Raw genomic sequence first — 13,482 nt, forward strand, 5'->3', positions numbered from 1 at the left:
GTATAACTGGGCTTGAATTAAGTGGATGGTTAGAGTGATGTAAAATGTCGTAGTTTCCAGCTAGAAATGTTGAGAGACATCTTATTGGTCTGTTTATATCTGTTGACATCTTATTGGAAAATTTACAGCTACAGTATCTGCCTATGTATGGACAAAATTTGGAATAGGCCTTCATAAACTGCAATCTGCTGTAGTTTATAAAAGTTAACTAAACAACTAAAATGCAATGTATGCTAAAGTAAAAGAAAAGGCAGATACATTTAAATGTATATTTTTATCTATTTACTCACCTTTTATAGAATTTATTTGTTAAATGTGTTTTATATTTATAATATGAATTTCAGGAACTGATCCATTCAATTCAAGCCCCTTTTATATCGAGCTACACCAATAATCTGTTCCAAACCCTTCCTATGTTAAACTACAGTAACTCCCATCTCATTTCCTGGTCAATATCTGTTTGTATTGGTTGAGATACTGTATGAATCACCTGAGGAGATGGGTTTGCAGGTTAGTTCAAAGATCAGTTGTCTGTAGCTGCAGTTTTTTAATTAGAGGACCAGAGATTTCATATTTTTTTGGTATAATGGAGATTAAAGGCATTTGTGAAAGCATTTCATTGTGATGTATCTGTACCTTACCCCTCATTCTGTGCAGAGACACATCTTTTCCAGGTGGAGAGAGAAATAGAAACTTGAGTACATCATCTCTTTAGGACAGCAATGAGATTGGAGAGCATCACCTTTCATTTTCACTCACCTCTTTTGTACTCCTGTTAATGTTCCCGTATAATGGTGCTGAGCTGACTTTGTAACAATCCAGTGATTGATCTTGAAGCACTCATGCTGCTCTGAAATATGATCATTGGTGGGAATTGGGCTTTCTGCTGAAATGGATTAGCACCAGGGCTGGTTTAATAGGACATTTATGATGTACTATCCTAGTCGCATAGTTTTAATTAACTAAGGTCATCGTCAGATTAGGGCTGAAGAGAACTGATTTGATGAAGGTATTGGCAGGGCCTGTATATTGACTTTGCAGACAGCCTGACAAAGCATAAATCTGCTACATTCATTTTCATAGTTCTATTCATAAGCATTTCATTGAATGAATATGTTTTCAATATCATTGGAAGCTCATTTAAACAAATGGTGTTCTGCTCCCTTTCACTTCATTAAAAAATGCAATATAGCAGAACTCAAATTAAATCAGTGCAGAGCATGATGGACCATACAGTTTCCTCTAGGGAAAGCAATGATCACAGTAAATTGCCATTTCAGTTATTTGTAAATAAGCAGCAAAGAGGAACTGGAAAATTCACCACCACCAACAACAAAAAAATATTCCGAAGCTCACTGCAAAAGTACAATGATGTTACATATTCAAAATGCAGTCATTTTTAAATATTTTATTGCTTTTTTTATAGACATTTCTGCAGCTCCACATTAGAGTTTTATTGTCCTTTATTTCACTGGGTTTGAATGTAGCTTTCTTTTCCTTTCAAAATATCAACTGTGCCATTATGTTTTCTACTTAATGCTGAATATGCTAAACCTTAATAAATAAATACTAAAAATAGGATGTTCTAAGTCAGCTGCTAAAGCCTCAGTTCATATGTCAATTCAATATAAATGTTTATCTAAATCCATCAAAATATGGCAGATTTTGCACTGTGTTGCACCTAGGATTATCTTTATACTTTGCTTTCTGATTTTCAGTTTTTTTGGAGTTTGAACTTTAAAATGAGTCAAATGTAAGTATATGGCTTACTGTAATCCCAGAAGAATGCATACACTTATGCAGAAACACACTTCTCAATTTGCAGAGGCAGACTTCGTATGGCATAATAGTCCATCTTTTTTGAAAATCCATATCCAAGATGAAAATTAAAAAAAAAAAAAAAAATCCCTTTTGAATTTCAAGAATTTAGACATAATTCCTATGCTTGGACTTTGATAAGATCATGGGGTCTTTGAGCAGCATGTCTATTACTATCAGCAATTGAGTAAAGAAAAAGTTGTATTCGGATTGATGCCTTATTTTTCTGGCCCTTTTAGAAGTATCTGTCATCAACATTCACAATATTTTCTTCCTGTGCTCACCTTAAAATTCTTAACTTATTTTACAGGATGGCCGTCTAAGAGTAAATGACCAGCTGGTTGCTGTAAATGGAGAAAGCTTATTGGGAAAGTCAAATCGAGAAGCTATGGAAACACTAAGGAGGTCTATGTCTATGGAGGGAAATATCCGTGGCATGATACAGCTGGTTATCCTTCGTAGACTGGATTGGCAAATGGAGGTACATTTTGGTGTCTACCAATTAGGCAGGCACTTCTGTTGCTATGTTTCTCATCTATCTGCTTCCTCGTTTGGCAAACTACATATAAATTATTATTATTATTGTATTTATAAAACGCCAACATATTTCACAGTGTTCTCCAATGAATGGCTGTATACATTAAACGTCCAGGAAAACACATAGAGACCACCAATAACCAATACAAGAGGTAAAGGTCCCAAATATAAATATTGAACAAAGGCAGAGGTTTGGAGGGGCACGCTTATTACAGCTTACAATCTAAAATGAGAAAAAAGGTGTGGCTTTGGAGAAATCAGAATTTAGCAAGCTAAAAGACATAGCACCGCTCATGGCAGTAGCTTATAGTGTTTATTGAAGGAATGGTAAAGAAATGTGTTCGTAGCAAATCCTAAATCTGTTGGAACCAAGTTTGGGTTATTCCTCATAAGCACTTGATGAATCTCAGACTTTTTTCTGTACATGACAATGATAATGCTAAACATAGCTACAATGCATGCACAAGGGATGAAATATCACCCTTGTTTACCCACTAACCACAAACATGCTGAACTATTTAATAGGAGTCAGCAAGTGCATATTCTTCCAGTGATCAAAGCTCAGTTCCCTTATGGGTATATAGTATTACTGATCCTTACATGATGGTACTAGATGTTATTCCCTCCATGCCTCCCTTAGATGTCTTAGAAGGGGGTTAACGCCATAAAGATTGCTAATGTGCACAACAGATTTTATTTTAAGATTCATATTTTTACAATAAATATTTGTTTTTTATTTTTTTATTGGACATGAACAAAAGCTGGTTTAAAGAACTAGATCAAGCATGTTAGATGCCACCTGTGGAAGAGAAGGGCTGAATAACCTATTAAGCCACACACCCTCTACTTTTTTTTTTTTTTTTAGTTCTAAAATGTTATTCAATTCATAAAATACAGAATCTGTATTCACTGCTCTGCTTGGAATAATGCATCGGAAGTGAAATAATTAATTTTCTTGTATATCAATAAGGGCAAACTTAATAGTAATATCCAACGTATCGAGCATCTAAGGCAGAAGAATTCACTTATAGCACTTGGTATATGCAGAGCTGTAACTTCTGTTGCTTATCATAGAGCATATCTGGTGTGGAGATACCAGAAGTCATGATTGAATGCAATAAATGACCATTATTCTATTGTTGGGGCACTTGACAGGTCACTGAGTATTTGGCATCCAGTGGAAGCTTCTTTGTTTCCACTGGATGTGGTATTTCTCCCCTCAATTTTTGTAACCTTTATGGTCAGTTCCTGTACCCCGTCCTTGGTAGAGATGTCGCGAACTGTTCGCCGGCGAACTTGTTCGCGCGAACATCGGGTGTTCGCGCTCGCCGGAAGTTCGCGAACGTCGCGCGACGTTCGCCATTTTGGGTTCGCCATTGTTGGCGCTTTTTTTTGCCCTCTCACCCCAGACCAGCAGGTACATGGCAGCCAATCAGGAAGCTCTCCCCTGGACCACTCCCCTTCCCTATAAAAACCGAAGCCCTGCAGCGTTTTTTCACTCTGCCTGTGTGTGCTGAAGAGATAGTGTAGGGAGAGAGCTGCTGCCTGTTAGTGATTTCAGGGACAGTTGAAAGTTTGCTGGCTAGTAATCGTTTTGATACTGCTCTGTTATTGGAGGGACAGAAGTCTGCAGGGGTTTGAGGGACATTTAAGCTTAGGTAGCTTTGCTGGCTAGTAATCTACCTTCTACTGCAGTGCTCTGTATGTAGCTGCAGTGGGCAGCTGTCCTGCTTCTGATCTCATCTGCTGACTGCTGCAATAACAGTAGTCCTTGTAAGGACTGCTTTTATTTATTTTTTTGTTGTTTTACTACTACTACTACTACTACTACTATAAGAGCCCAGTGCTATTAGTCTAGCAGTGTTGGGGAGTGGGACTGGTGTGCTAATCTGCTGCTCCTAGTAGTTCAGCAGCACCAACTTTAATTTTTTTTTTTTAATATTCATTTTTTTTTTATTTTACTTTTTTTTATTTTACTACCGCTGTAGTAGTGTATAAGTTGACCTTTTAGGCATTATTTGCCCTGTAGGCATTATTTGCACACTGTTTTCTTCAACCCGCCATCGAGCTGTGTGACCTTGTTCACATTCTGTCTAAATATCCATAATATTACCGTCTCCAGAAAAAACACCGGAGTCACTTTTTTCAAGCATCCATAATATATTTTACGTAATCCGTATCCACCGCTGTAGTAGTGTATACGTTGGCCTTGTAGGCATTATTTGCACACTGTTTTCTTCAACCCGCCATCGAGCTGTGTGACCTTGTTCACATTCTGTCTAAATATCCATAATATTACCGTCTCCAGAAAAAACACCGGAGTCACTTTTTTCAAGCAGCCATAATATATTTTACGTAATCCGTATCCACCGCTGTAGTAGTGTATACGTTGGCCTTGTAGGCATTATTTGCACACTGTTTTCTTCAACCCGCCATCGAGCTGTGTGACCTTGTTCACATTCTGTCTAAATATCCATAATATTACCGTCTCCAGAAAAAACACCGGAGTCACTTTTTTCAAGCAGCATTCATATATTTTACGTAATCCGTATCCACCGCTGTAGTAGTGTATACGTTGGCCTTGTAGGCATTATTTGCACACTGTTTTCTTCAACCCGCCATCGAGCTGTGTGACCTTGTTCACATTCTGTCTAAATATCCATAATATTACCGTCTCCAGAAAAAACACCGGAGTCACTTTTTTCAAGCAGCATTCATATATTTTACGTAATCCGTATCCACCGCTGTAGTAGTGTATACGTTGGCCTTGTAGGCATTATTTGCACACTGTTTTCTTCAACCCGCCATCGAGCTGTGTGACCTTGTTCACATTCTGTCTAAATATCCATAATATTACCGTCTCCAGAAAAAACACCGGAGTCACTTTTTTCAAGCAGCATTCATATATTTTACGTAATCCGTATCCACCGCTGTAGTAGTGTATACGTTGGCCTTGTAGGCATTATTTGCACACTGTTTTCTTCAACCCGCCATCGAGCTGTGTGACCTTGTTCACATTCTGTCTAAATATCCATAATATTACCGTCTCCAGAAAAAACACCGGAGTCACTTTTTTCAAGCAGCATTCATATATTTTACGTAATCCGTATCCACCGCTGTAGTAGTGTATACGTTGACCTTGTAGGCATTATTTGCACACTGTTTTCTTCAACCCGCCATCGAGCTGTGTGAGCTTGTTCACATTTTGTCTAAATATTGATAATATTATCGTCTCTAGAAAAACCACTTGAGTTACTTTTTTCAAGCAGCATTCATATATTTTACGTAATCCGTATCCACCGCTGTAGTAGTGTATACGTTGGCCTTGTAGGCATTATTTGCACACTGTTTTCTTCAACCCGCCATCGAGCTGTGTGAGCTTGTTCACATTTTGTCTAAATATTGATAATATTATCGTCTCTAGAAAAACCACTTGAGTTACTTTTTTTCAAGCAGCATTCATATATTTTACGTAATCCGTATCCACCGCTGTAGTAGTGTATACGTTGACCTTGTAGGCATTATTTGCACACTGTTTTCTTCAACCCGCCATCGAGCTGTGTGAGCTTGTTCACATTTTGTCTAAATATTGATAATATTATCGTCTCTAGAAAAACCACTTGAGTTACTTTTTTTCAAGCAGCATTCATATATTTTACGTAATCCGTATCCACCGCTGTAGTAGTGTATACGTTGACCTTGTAGGCATTATTTGCACACTGTTTTCTTCAACCCGCCATCGAGCTGTGTGAGCTTGTTCACATTTTGTCTAAATATTGATAATATTATCGTCTCTAGAAAAACCACTTGAGTTACTTTTTTTCAAGCAGCATTCATATATTTTACGTAATCCGTATCCACCGCTGTAGTAGTGTATACGTTGACCTTGTAGGCATTATTTGCACACTGTTTTCTTCAACCCGCCATCGAGCTGTGTGAGCTTGTTCACATTTTGTCTAAATATTGATAATATTATCGTCTCTAGAAAAACCACTTGAGTTACTTTTTTTCAAGCAGCATTCATATATTTTACGTAATCCGTATCCACCGCTGTAGTAGTGTATACGTTGACCTTGTAGGCATTATTTGCACAGTGTTTTCTTCAACCCGCCATCTAGCTGTGTGTATTATCGTTTCCAGAAAAACCAACTGAGTTTTTGTTGTTGTTGTTGTTTTTTTAAAAATAATGCCAGGCAAAGGCAGGCCGCCACGCAGAGGCCGTGCTAGGGGCCGTGCTGCTATGCAATCCTGTGGCCCTAGCAAATTGCCCAGTTTTAAAAAGCCAATGACCCTGAACTCCCAAAATGCTGAAGAGGTAGTTGACTGGCTTACACAGCACACCCCATCCTCTACCGTTTCTAACTTTACCACAACATCCTCCTCATCCTCCACTGCTATGGCCACCCCACGTAACACTTCCTCCACCACCGGTGCCCCTTCTTCACTGGGGTCAGAGGAGTTATTTTCCAATGAGTTTCTTGAACTGAGTAATGCGCAACCATTATTGCCAGAAGAAGATGAAGGAGATGAGGACCTTACACCAGATTTAATTCTGGCAGAGAACACGATAGAGATGGACATAATGAGTGATGAGGAGGAGGTCCCCGCTGCTGCTTCCTTCTGTGATGTGTCAGAAGAAATTGATGCATCTGAGGAGAATGATGATGAGGAGATTGATGTTTTGTGGGTGCCTAGTAGAAGAGAGCAAGAGGAGGGTAGTTCAGATGGAGAGACGGAGAGTCAGAGAGGCAGTAGGAGAATAAGACTTAGAAGAAGCAGGGAGGACAGCCCGCAGGGATCAGTAGGGCAACAACATGTATCGGCACCTGTGTTCAGCCGGCCAACGCACCCGCCATTGCCGCCAATACCGCCAACTCCGCCAACTTCTACTGTTACCGCCAGATCGCACACTTCCAAAAAGTCAGCAGTGTGGGATTTTTTTAATGTGTGTGCCTCTGACAAAAGCATTGTAATTTGCAATGATTGCAGTCAGAAACTGAGCCTTGGTAAGCCCAACAGCCACATAGGTACAACTTCTATGCGAAGGCACATGAGCGGCAAGCACAAAGCACTTTGGGAGCAACACCTCAAAGGCAACAGGCAAACTAAAAGCCACACTCCTTCTGGTCCAGCATCTTACTGCTCTACCTCTGCTCTCCTTGACCCGTCTGAACCACCCTCCACTCCGCCTTCCACCTTGACCACCTGTTCCCATTCCCAGTCATCTGCCACCAGCCAAGTTTCTGTGAAGGCCATGTTTGAGCGTAAGAAGCCAATGTCTGACTGTCACCCCCTTGCCCGGCGTCTGACAGCTGGCTTGTCTGCACTCTTAGCCCGCCAGCTTTTACCATACCAGCTGGTGGACTCTGAGGCCTTCCGCAAATTTGTAGCAATTGGGACACCGCAGTGGAAGGTACCCAGCCGCAATTTTTTTTCTAAAAAGGGAATACCACACCTGTACCAACATGTGCAGAGCCAAGTTACCGCATCTCTGTCACTTAGTGTTGGGCCAAAGGTCCATATGACTACTGACGCATGGTCCTCCAAGCATGGTCAGGGCAGGTATGTCACCTACACTGCCCACTGGGTGAACTTGGTAATGGCTGGGAAGCAGGGAATGGGTAGCTCAACAACAACAGTGGAGTTGGTGTCACCGCCACGGATTGCACGCGGTTCTGCCACCACCTCTACTCCTCCATCGCTCTCTACCTCGTCTTCTTCTTCTTCTTACTCTGCTGCTGGGTCCTCCTTCTCCTCCTCCACACCTGTGCACCCCCAGCTCCCCCTAGGCTATTCGACGTGCCAGGTACGCCGTTGTCACGCTGTCTTGGGGATGACGTGCCTGGAAAGCAAAAACCATACCGGATCTGTACTCCTGTCATCTCTGCAGTCACAGGCCGATCGGTGGCTGACCCCACACCAACTGCAGATCGGAAAAGTGGTGTGTGACAATGGAAGCAATCTGTTGGCAGCGTTGAGACTAGGCAATTTAACACATGTGCCCTGCATGGCACATGTGTTAAATTTAATAGTCCAACGTTTTGTCTCCAAGTACCCAGGATTCCAGGACGTTCTCACCCAGTCCAGAAAGGTGTCGGCCCATTTCAGGCGTTCCTACACAGCCATGGCACGCCTTGCTGACATTCAGCAGCGCTACAACATGCCAGTCAGGCATTTGATTTCTGACAGCCAGACTCGCTGGAATTCAACGCTCCTTATGTTGGAACGTCTGCTGCAACAACAAAGGGCCGTCAACGAGTACCTTTTTGAACTGGGTGGTAGGACTGGATCTGCACAGCTGGGGATTTTTTTCCCCCGTTACTGGGTGCTTATGCGCGATGCCTGCAGGCTCATGCGACCTTTTGAAGAGGTGACAAATATGGTCAGTCGCACCGAAGGCACCATCAGCGACCTAATACCCTTCGCTTTATTCCTGGAGCGTGCCGTGCGACGAGTGACAGATGAGGCTGTAGACCAGCGTGACGAGGAGCTGGAAGCGCACGATTTCTGGTCGGAATCACCAGAACGAACCCAGGCACCTGCTGCAACGCAGGGAGAGGTGCCAGAAGTGGAGTCAGAGGAGGAAGGTGGCTTTGTGGAGGAGGAGGAGGAGGACCAACAGGAGCAGGCTTCCCAGGGGGCTAGTGGTGACCTTTTGGGGACCCCTGGTCTTGTACGTGGCTGGGGGGAGGAGACCGTGGATGATGCAGTCCTTGATAATGAGGAAGTGGAGATGGATAGCTCTGCATCCAACCTTGTGAGAATGGGGTCTTTCATGCTGTCATGCCTGTTGAAGGACCCCCGTATCAAGAGGCTTAAGGAGAAGGACCTGTACTGGGTCGCAACGCTACTAGACCCTCGGTACAAGCATAAAGTGTCAGAAATGTTACCAACATACCACAAGTCCGAAAAGATGCGGCATTTACAAACCAGCCTGCAAAACATGTTGTACAATGCTTTTAAGGGTGATGTCACTTCAGGAACTCATCAACATTCCAGGGGCAGAGGTGCCAGTAATCCTGCCACGAGCACACCTGCAAGGACAAAGCCCTTTGGCCAGTCTGTAACGTCAGACATGCAAATGTTTTTCTGTCCAAGGCAGCGCCACAACCCTTCTGGATCCACCCTCAAAGAACGCCTCGACCGGCAGGTAGCGGACTACCTGGCATTAACTGCAGATATCGACACTCTGAGGAGCGATGAACCCCTGGACTACTGGGTGCGCAGGCTTGATCTGTGGCCAGAGCTGTCACAATTTGCCATGAACCTCTTGTCTTGCCCAGCCTCAAGTGTGCTCTCAGAAAGGACCTTCAGTGCAGCAGGAGGGATTGTAACTGAGAAGAGAACTCGCCTAGGTCACAAAAGTGTCGATTACCTGACCTTTATTAAAATGAATGAGGGGTGGATCTCGGAGGGTTACTGCACGCCGGAAGACTTGTTCTGACTTCTATGCAGCTGTCCTTCTCTTCAAGCCTCATGACTCCACACACAGCTGTCCTTTAGCGTCCTCCTCCTCCCTCCGCCACCGTTACAAACTAGGGTGCAAACCCTACTGGTTTAATTTTTTCTGGCCTCTGTGCTTCAGTGGCTGCAACCAAAAAAAACTGGGCAAACAATGTCTACAAGGTCAACGTATGGCAAAAAATGACTATTTTCAGCATTTATATGGCATATTTTTTCTGGCAACTGTGCTTCAGTGGCTGCGTCCAAAAAAACTGGGCAAACAATGCCTACAAGGTCAACGTATGGCAGTTGTTTAAAGAGAACAGTAGATTACTAGCCAGCAAAGCTACCTAAGCTAAAATGTCCCTCAAATCCCTGCAGACTTCTGTCCCTCCAATACAGAGCAGTATCAAGCAGATTACTAGCCAGCAAGCTTACTATCATCTGTCCCTGAAATCACTAACAGCTCTCCCCCTACACTATCTCTTCCAAGCACACACAGGCAGATTTTTCAGATACATTTTTGCCCTTGATCCCCCTCTGGCATGCCACTGTCCAGGTCGTTGCACCCTTTAAACAACTTTAAAATCATTTTTCTGGCCAGAAATGTCTTTTCTAGATGTTAAAGTTCGCCTTCCCATTGAAGTCTATGGGGTTCGCGAACCGTTCGCGAACCGCTCGCATTTTTGCGCAAGTTCGCGAATATGTTCGCGAACTTTTTTTCCGACGTTCGCTACATCCCTAGTCCTTGGTACTAGCATTCAATTGAAAGTGTAGTTGGTGGAACAGACCAAGGTAGACGCAGAGCTTTGCTGCAAAAAATCTTTTTATTCACACAACATGTTTCGAGCAAAAATGCCCTTTGTCAAGTGTACTCTGCGTCTACCTTGGTCTGTTCCACCAACTACACTTTCAATTTTATTTGGCATCCAGTATAAGTGGATTGTAGTTGGTGCTCCATTATTTTTTCTTGACTTTCTGCTTTATTTGCACCAGGTGGGGTTATAGCTAGATAGATAGATAGATAGATATTATTTATTTTATTATTAACATGTATTTATATAGCGCCAACATATTGCGTAGCATTGTAATAGATAGATAGATAGATAGATAGATAGATACATGTAGTTTAGTAGTAGTAGATTTGCGGCGAATTTCCTAATTTTACCATCCGCGAATGTTTTTGCGAAACTGCAGTGAAAATTTGCAGTGGAAAATTCGCTGTGAAATTGTAGCACGCATAAAGATTGTCACGCCGCACAAACGCCCTTTGACTTTAATTGATTTGGACAAAAGATTAGGACAAAAGAGTCGCGCGTATAAAAATTGTTGCTTGTGTTGAAATTGTTGTGCGTCAATATTATTTTGATGCCCATTGACTTCAATGCGTTTCGCAAATATATTGCCGTATCGCGTTTTGACAGATTCGCCCATCACTATTTAAAATATTTCAAATTAAAATTACTCTTCATAATTGTGCTTTCTTATTTGCTAGGTGTAAACTCTTACTGATTCCACATTGTCAATATGTTAGTCTTAGTAGCTGAAACTGGGTTTCATTTATATACAACAAATGTAATAGATGGGAGTGGTAAACCAATGCACACAATATAAACCACACGTAGATATGCGCTATACATAAATATGAGCAATAGATGTAATAGCAGTAGATGGAATAGATCTATCCATTTATACTGAGAAGTGATTCATCTCCCTAGAGATGCATTAATGGCAGTCATAAATGGATCAGTGAAGCGGTAGGTTGCAGATCATGAAAAAAAAAGAACAGTGTTTGTTTTATCTGGGTATCTGTCTTTCTCGTCTCTATGTACATGCTTGTCTCTCTAGTGGAATACTCAAACATGTGTAAGGTAACAAGGCAACAATCTAAAATTACAATTAAAAATATTACAGGAGACTTTTTGGTTCTGTAAAGAAGAACTTAAGTCTATTAACATGAAATGGAAATTTAAGAAGTGCCGAGGGACTGACGGCTCAAAATATTCACCTTTTATCCTGAAGGAGATGCAGATTTTTTTTTTTTTTTTTTTTAGCCCACAGCCTTCCTTAAATACTCTCTGGGGTTTCACATGGTTCATTCTGTAACATTGGATTATTACTAGTCCTAATCAACAATCACAACACAATTGGGTTTACCATAACACAGTGGTGTGTAGATATTGTAGGCTTAAGTGTAACTTTGTGTCGTAGATCTGTTCCAGACACTTTATACAACAGCCATATGAACATGATGTTCTATAATCACCCTGCCATCGTTTAAAGAATAATCAAGTCAATAATTGTTGATCGTTATTAGCCCTCAGGTTGGGATTCCTGTAGTATATGAAGAAATAACTCATCAACCAAAACCTCAGCCAATCTGACCCTGGCAACCAACAGAAACTTCAGCCAATCTAACCCTGGCAACTAAGAGAATTAAAACATAAAACAGGATATTTGCTGCCCAGAAATAGTTTCGCCTACAATAAAACTGTCTAATTATTTAGGGTTTACTGGTCAATTATGAATTTATGAAACAATAAATCATGTGCATGGTTATTCTTGAAGTGTAAAGTCTGTTTCAGTATCTGAAAAATGAGAACGTGGACTCTAAACTGCCCAGGTTTATTACAGGCTTAGTATCATGTTACCTCGGCATAGCAAATACAGTCTGGCCTTACTGTATACACGTGTTTATCTTGTGTGTAGTAAGCACTTTATCTAAACTATTGTGACATGTTTTGATTAGACTTGCTTATACAAACTTGCAAAAAGCAACCAAATTAAAAGGAGGTAATTGGTAATTGAGTTTAGTAACCATCACTTAATTATCTCAGAGCTGTCACTTTATCTCTAACTATTTACACTGTGTTTGTATGTTGTCTTCTCAAAAACACCTTGTAGGAGTTTGCTTACATAGGTTTTTATTGAACAAAGTTTCAAACAGTAATGCTGTCCTGAAATGTACAATATTGGTAAGCTATTGAGAAAAATAAAGTAGTGTAAATTATTTTAAAAAGGGTCAAATGTGAAGCGCATTACTTGTGTTGTCTAAGTCATTTGATTGCAAAGACATCATCTCTGTCACAAAACCAGAAGCCCTGTCACTTTTATCAAAGAAAATGGAGACAATGGGAATCATGTAAAAACAGGTGCAAATTTTGACCATGAGTTCTAGTATCTGTAAGCTACCAATCAACAGGTAGCATTTACTGATCTGCTGTTTAAAAGCAAACATTTGAATTACCAGGTTACTTGACCTGCAGCAAACTGTGTGCGTTTCATTCCCTTACTGCCAATATCTGTATCAACCAGTATTTAGAACAGGGTTGTCCAACTTTAGACCCTTGGGCCAGTTATAGCCCTTAATTAACTGTTTATAGCCCCAAGGTTTCTCAAGACTTACATTGCATCTGAAGTCGCTTCAAGAGGAAACTTTAGGCAACTTCGGAAGACTTAAGCATCACATGGGTGTTACCAGCAGCGTTTCACTTTATCGCTGGTGAGTAGGGATGTAGCGAACCGCCGCCGATGTGTTCGCGAACGCCGTTCGCGAACACCGGCATAATTTGCGAACTGTTCGCGAACTGTTCGCGAACTTCGATCATCCGAAAATCGTTCGATTCGAACGATCGAAGGATTTTAATCGTTCGATCGAACGATTTTCGTTCGAATCGAACGAAA

General features: G+C 41.3%; 1 protein-coding gene across 6 annotated transcripts in view; it reads left to right on the forward strand.

Annotated features, from left to right (window-relative positions):
- LOC108701460 (partitioning defective 3 homolog B) overlaps positions 1–13,482 on the forward strand; it is a 653,761-nt gene that overhangs the window by 226,784 nt on the left and 413,495 nt on the right. For all 6 annotated transcript variants that reach the window (XM_018236176.2, XM_018236179.2, XM_041576955.1 and 3 more), the window contains exon 12: positions 2,129–2,299. In XM_018236176.2, the coding sequence (XP_018091665.1) occupies positions 2,129–2,299 (171 nt within the window). The remainder of the gene's footprint in view (positions 1–2,128; positions 2,300–13,482) is intronic.

This window comes from Xenopus laevis, chromosome 9_10L, assembly GCF_017654675.1.
Source record: "Xenopus laevis strain J_2021 chromosome 9_10L, Xenopus_laevis_v10.1, whole genome shotgun sequence".
NCBI lineage: Eukaryota > Metazoa > Chordata > Amphibia > Anura > Pipidae > Xenopus > Xenopus laevis.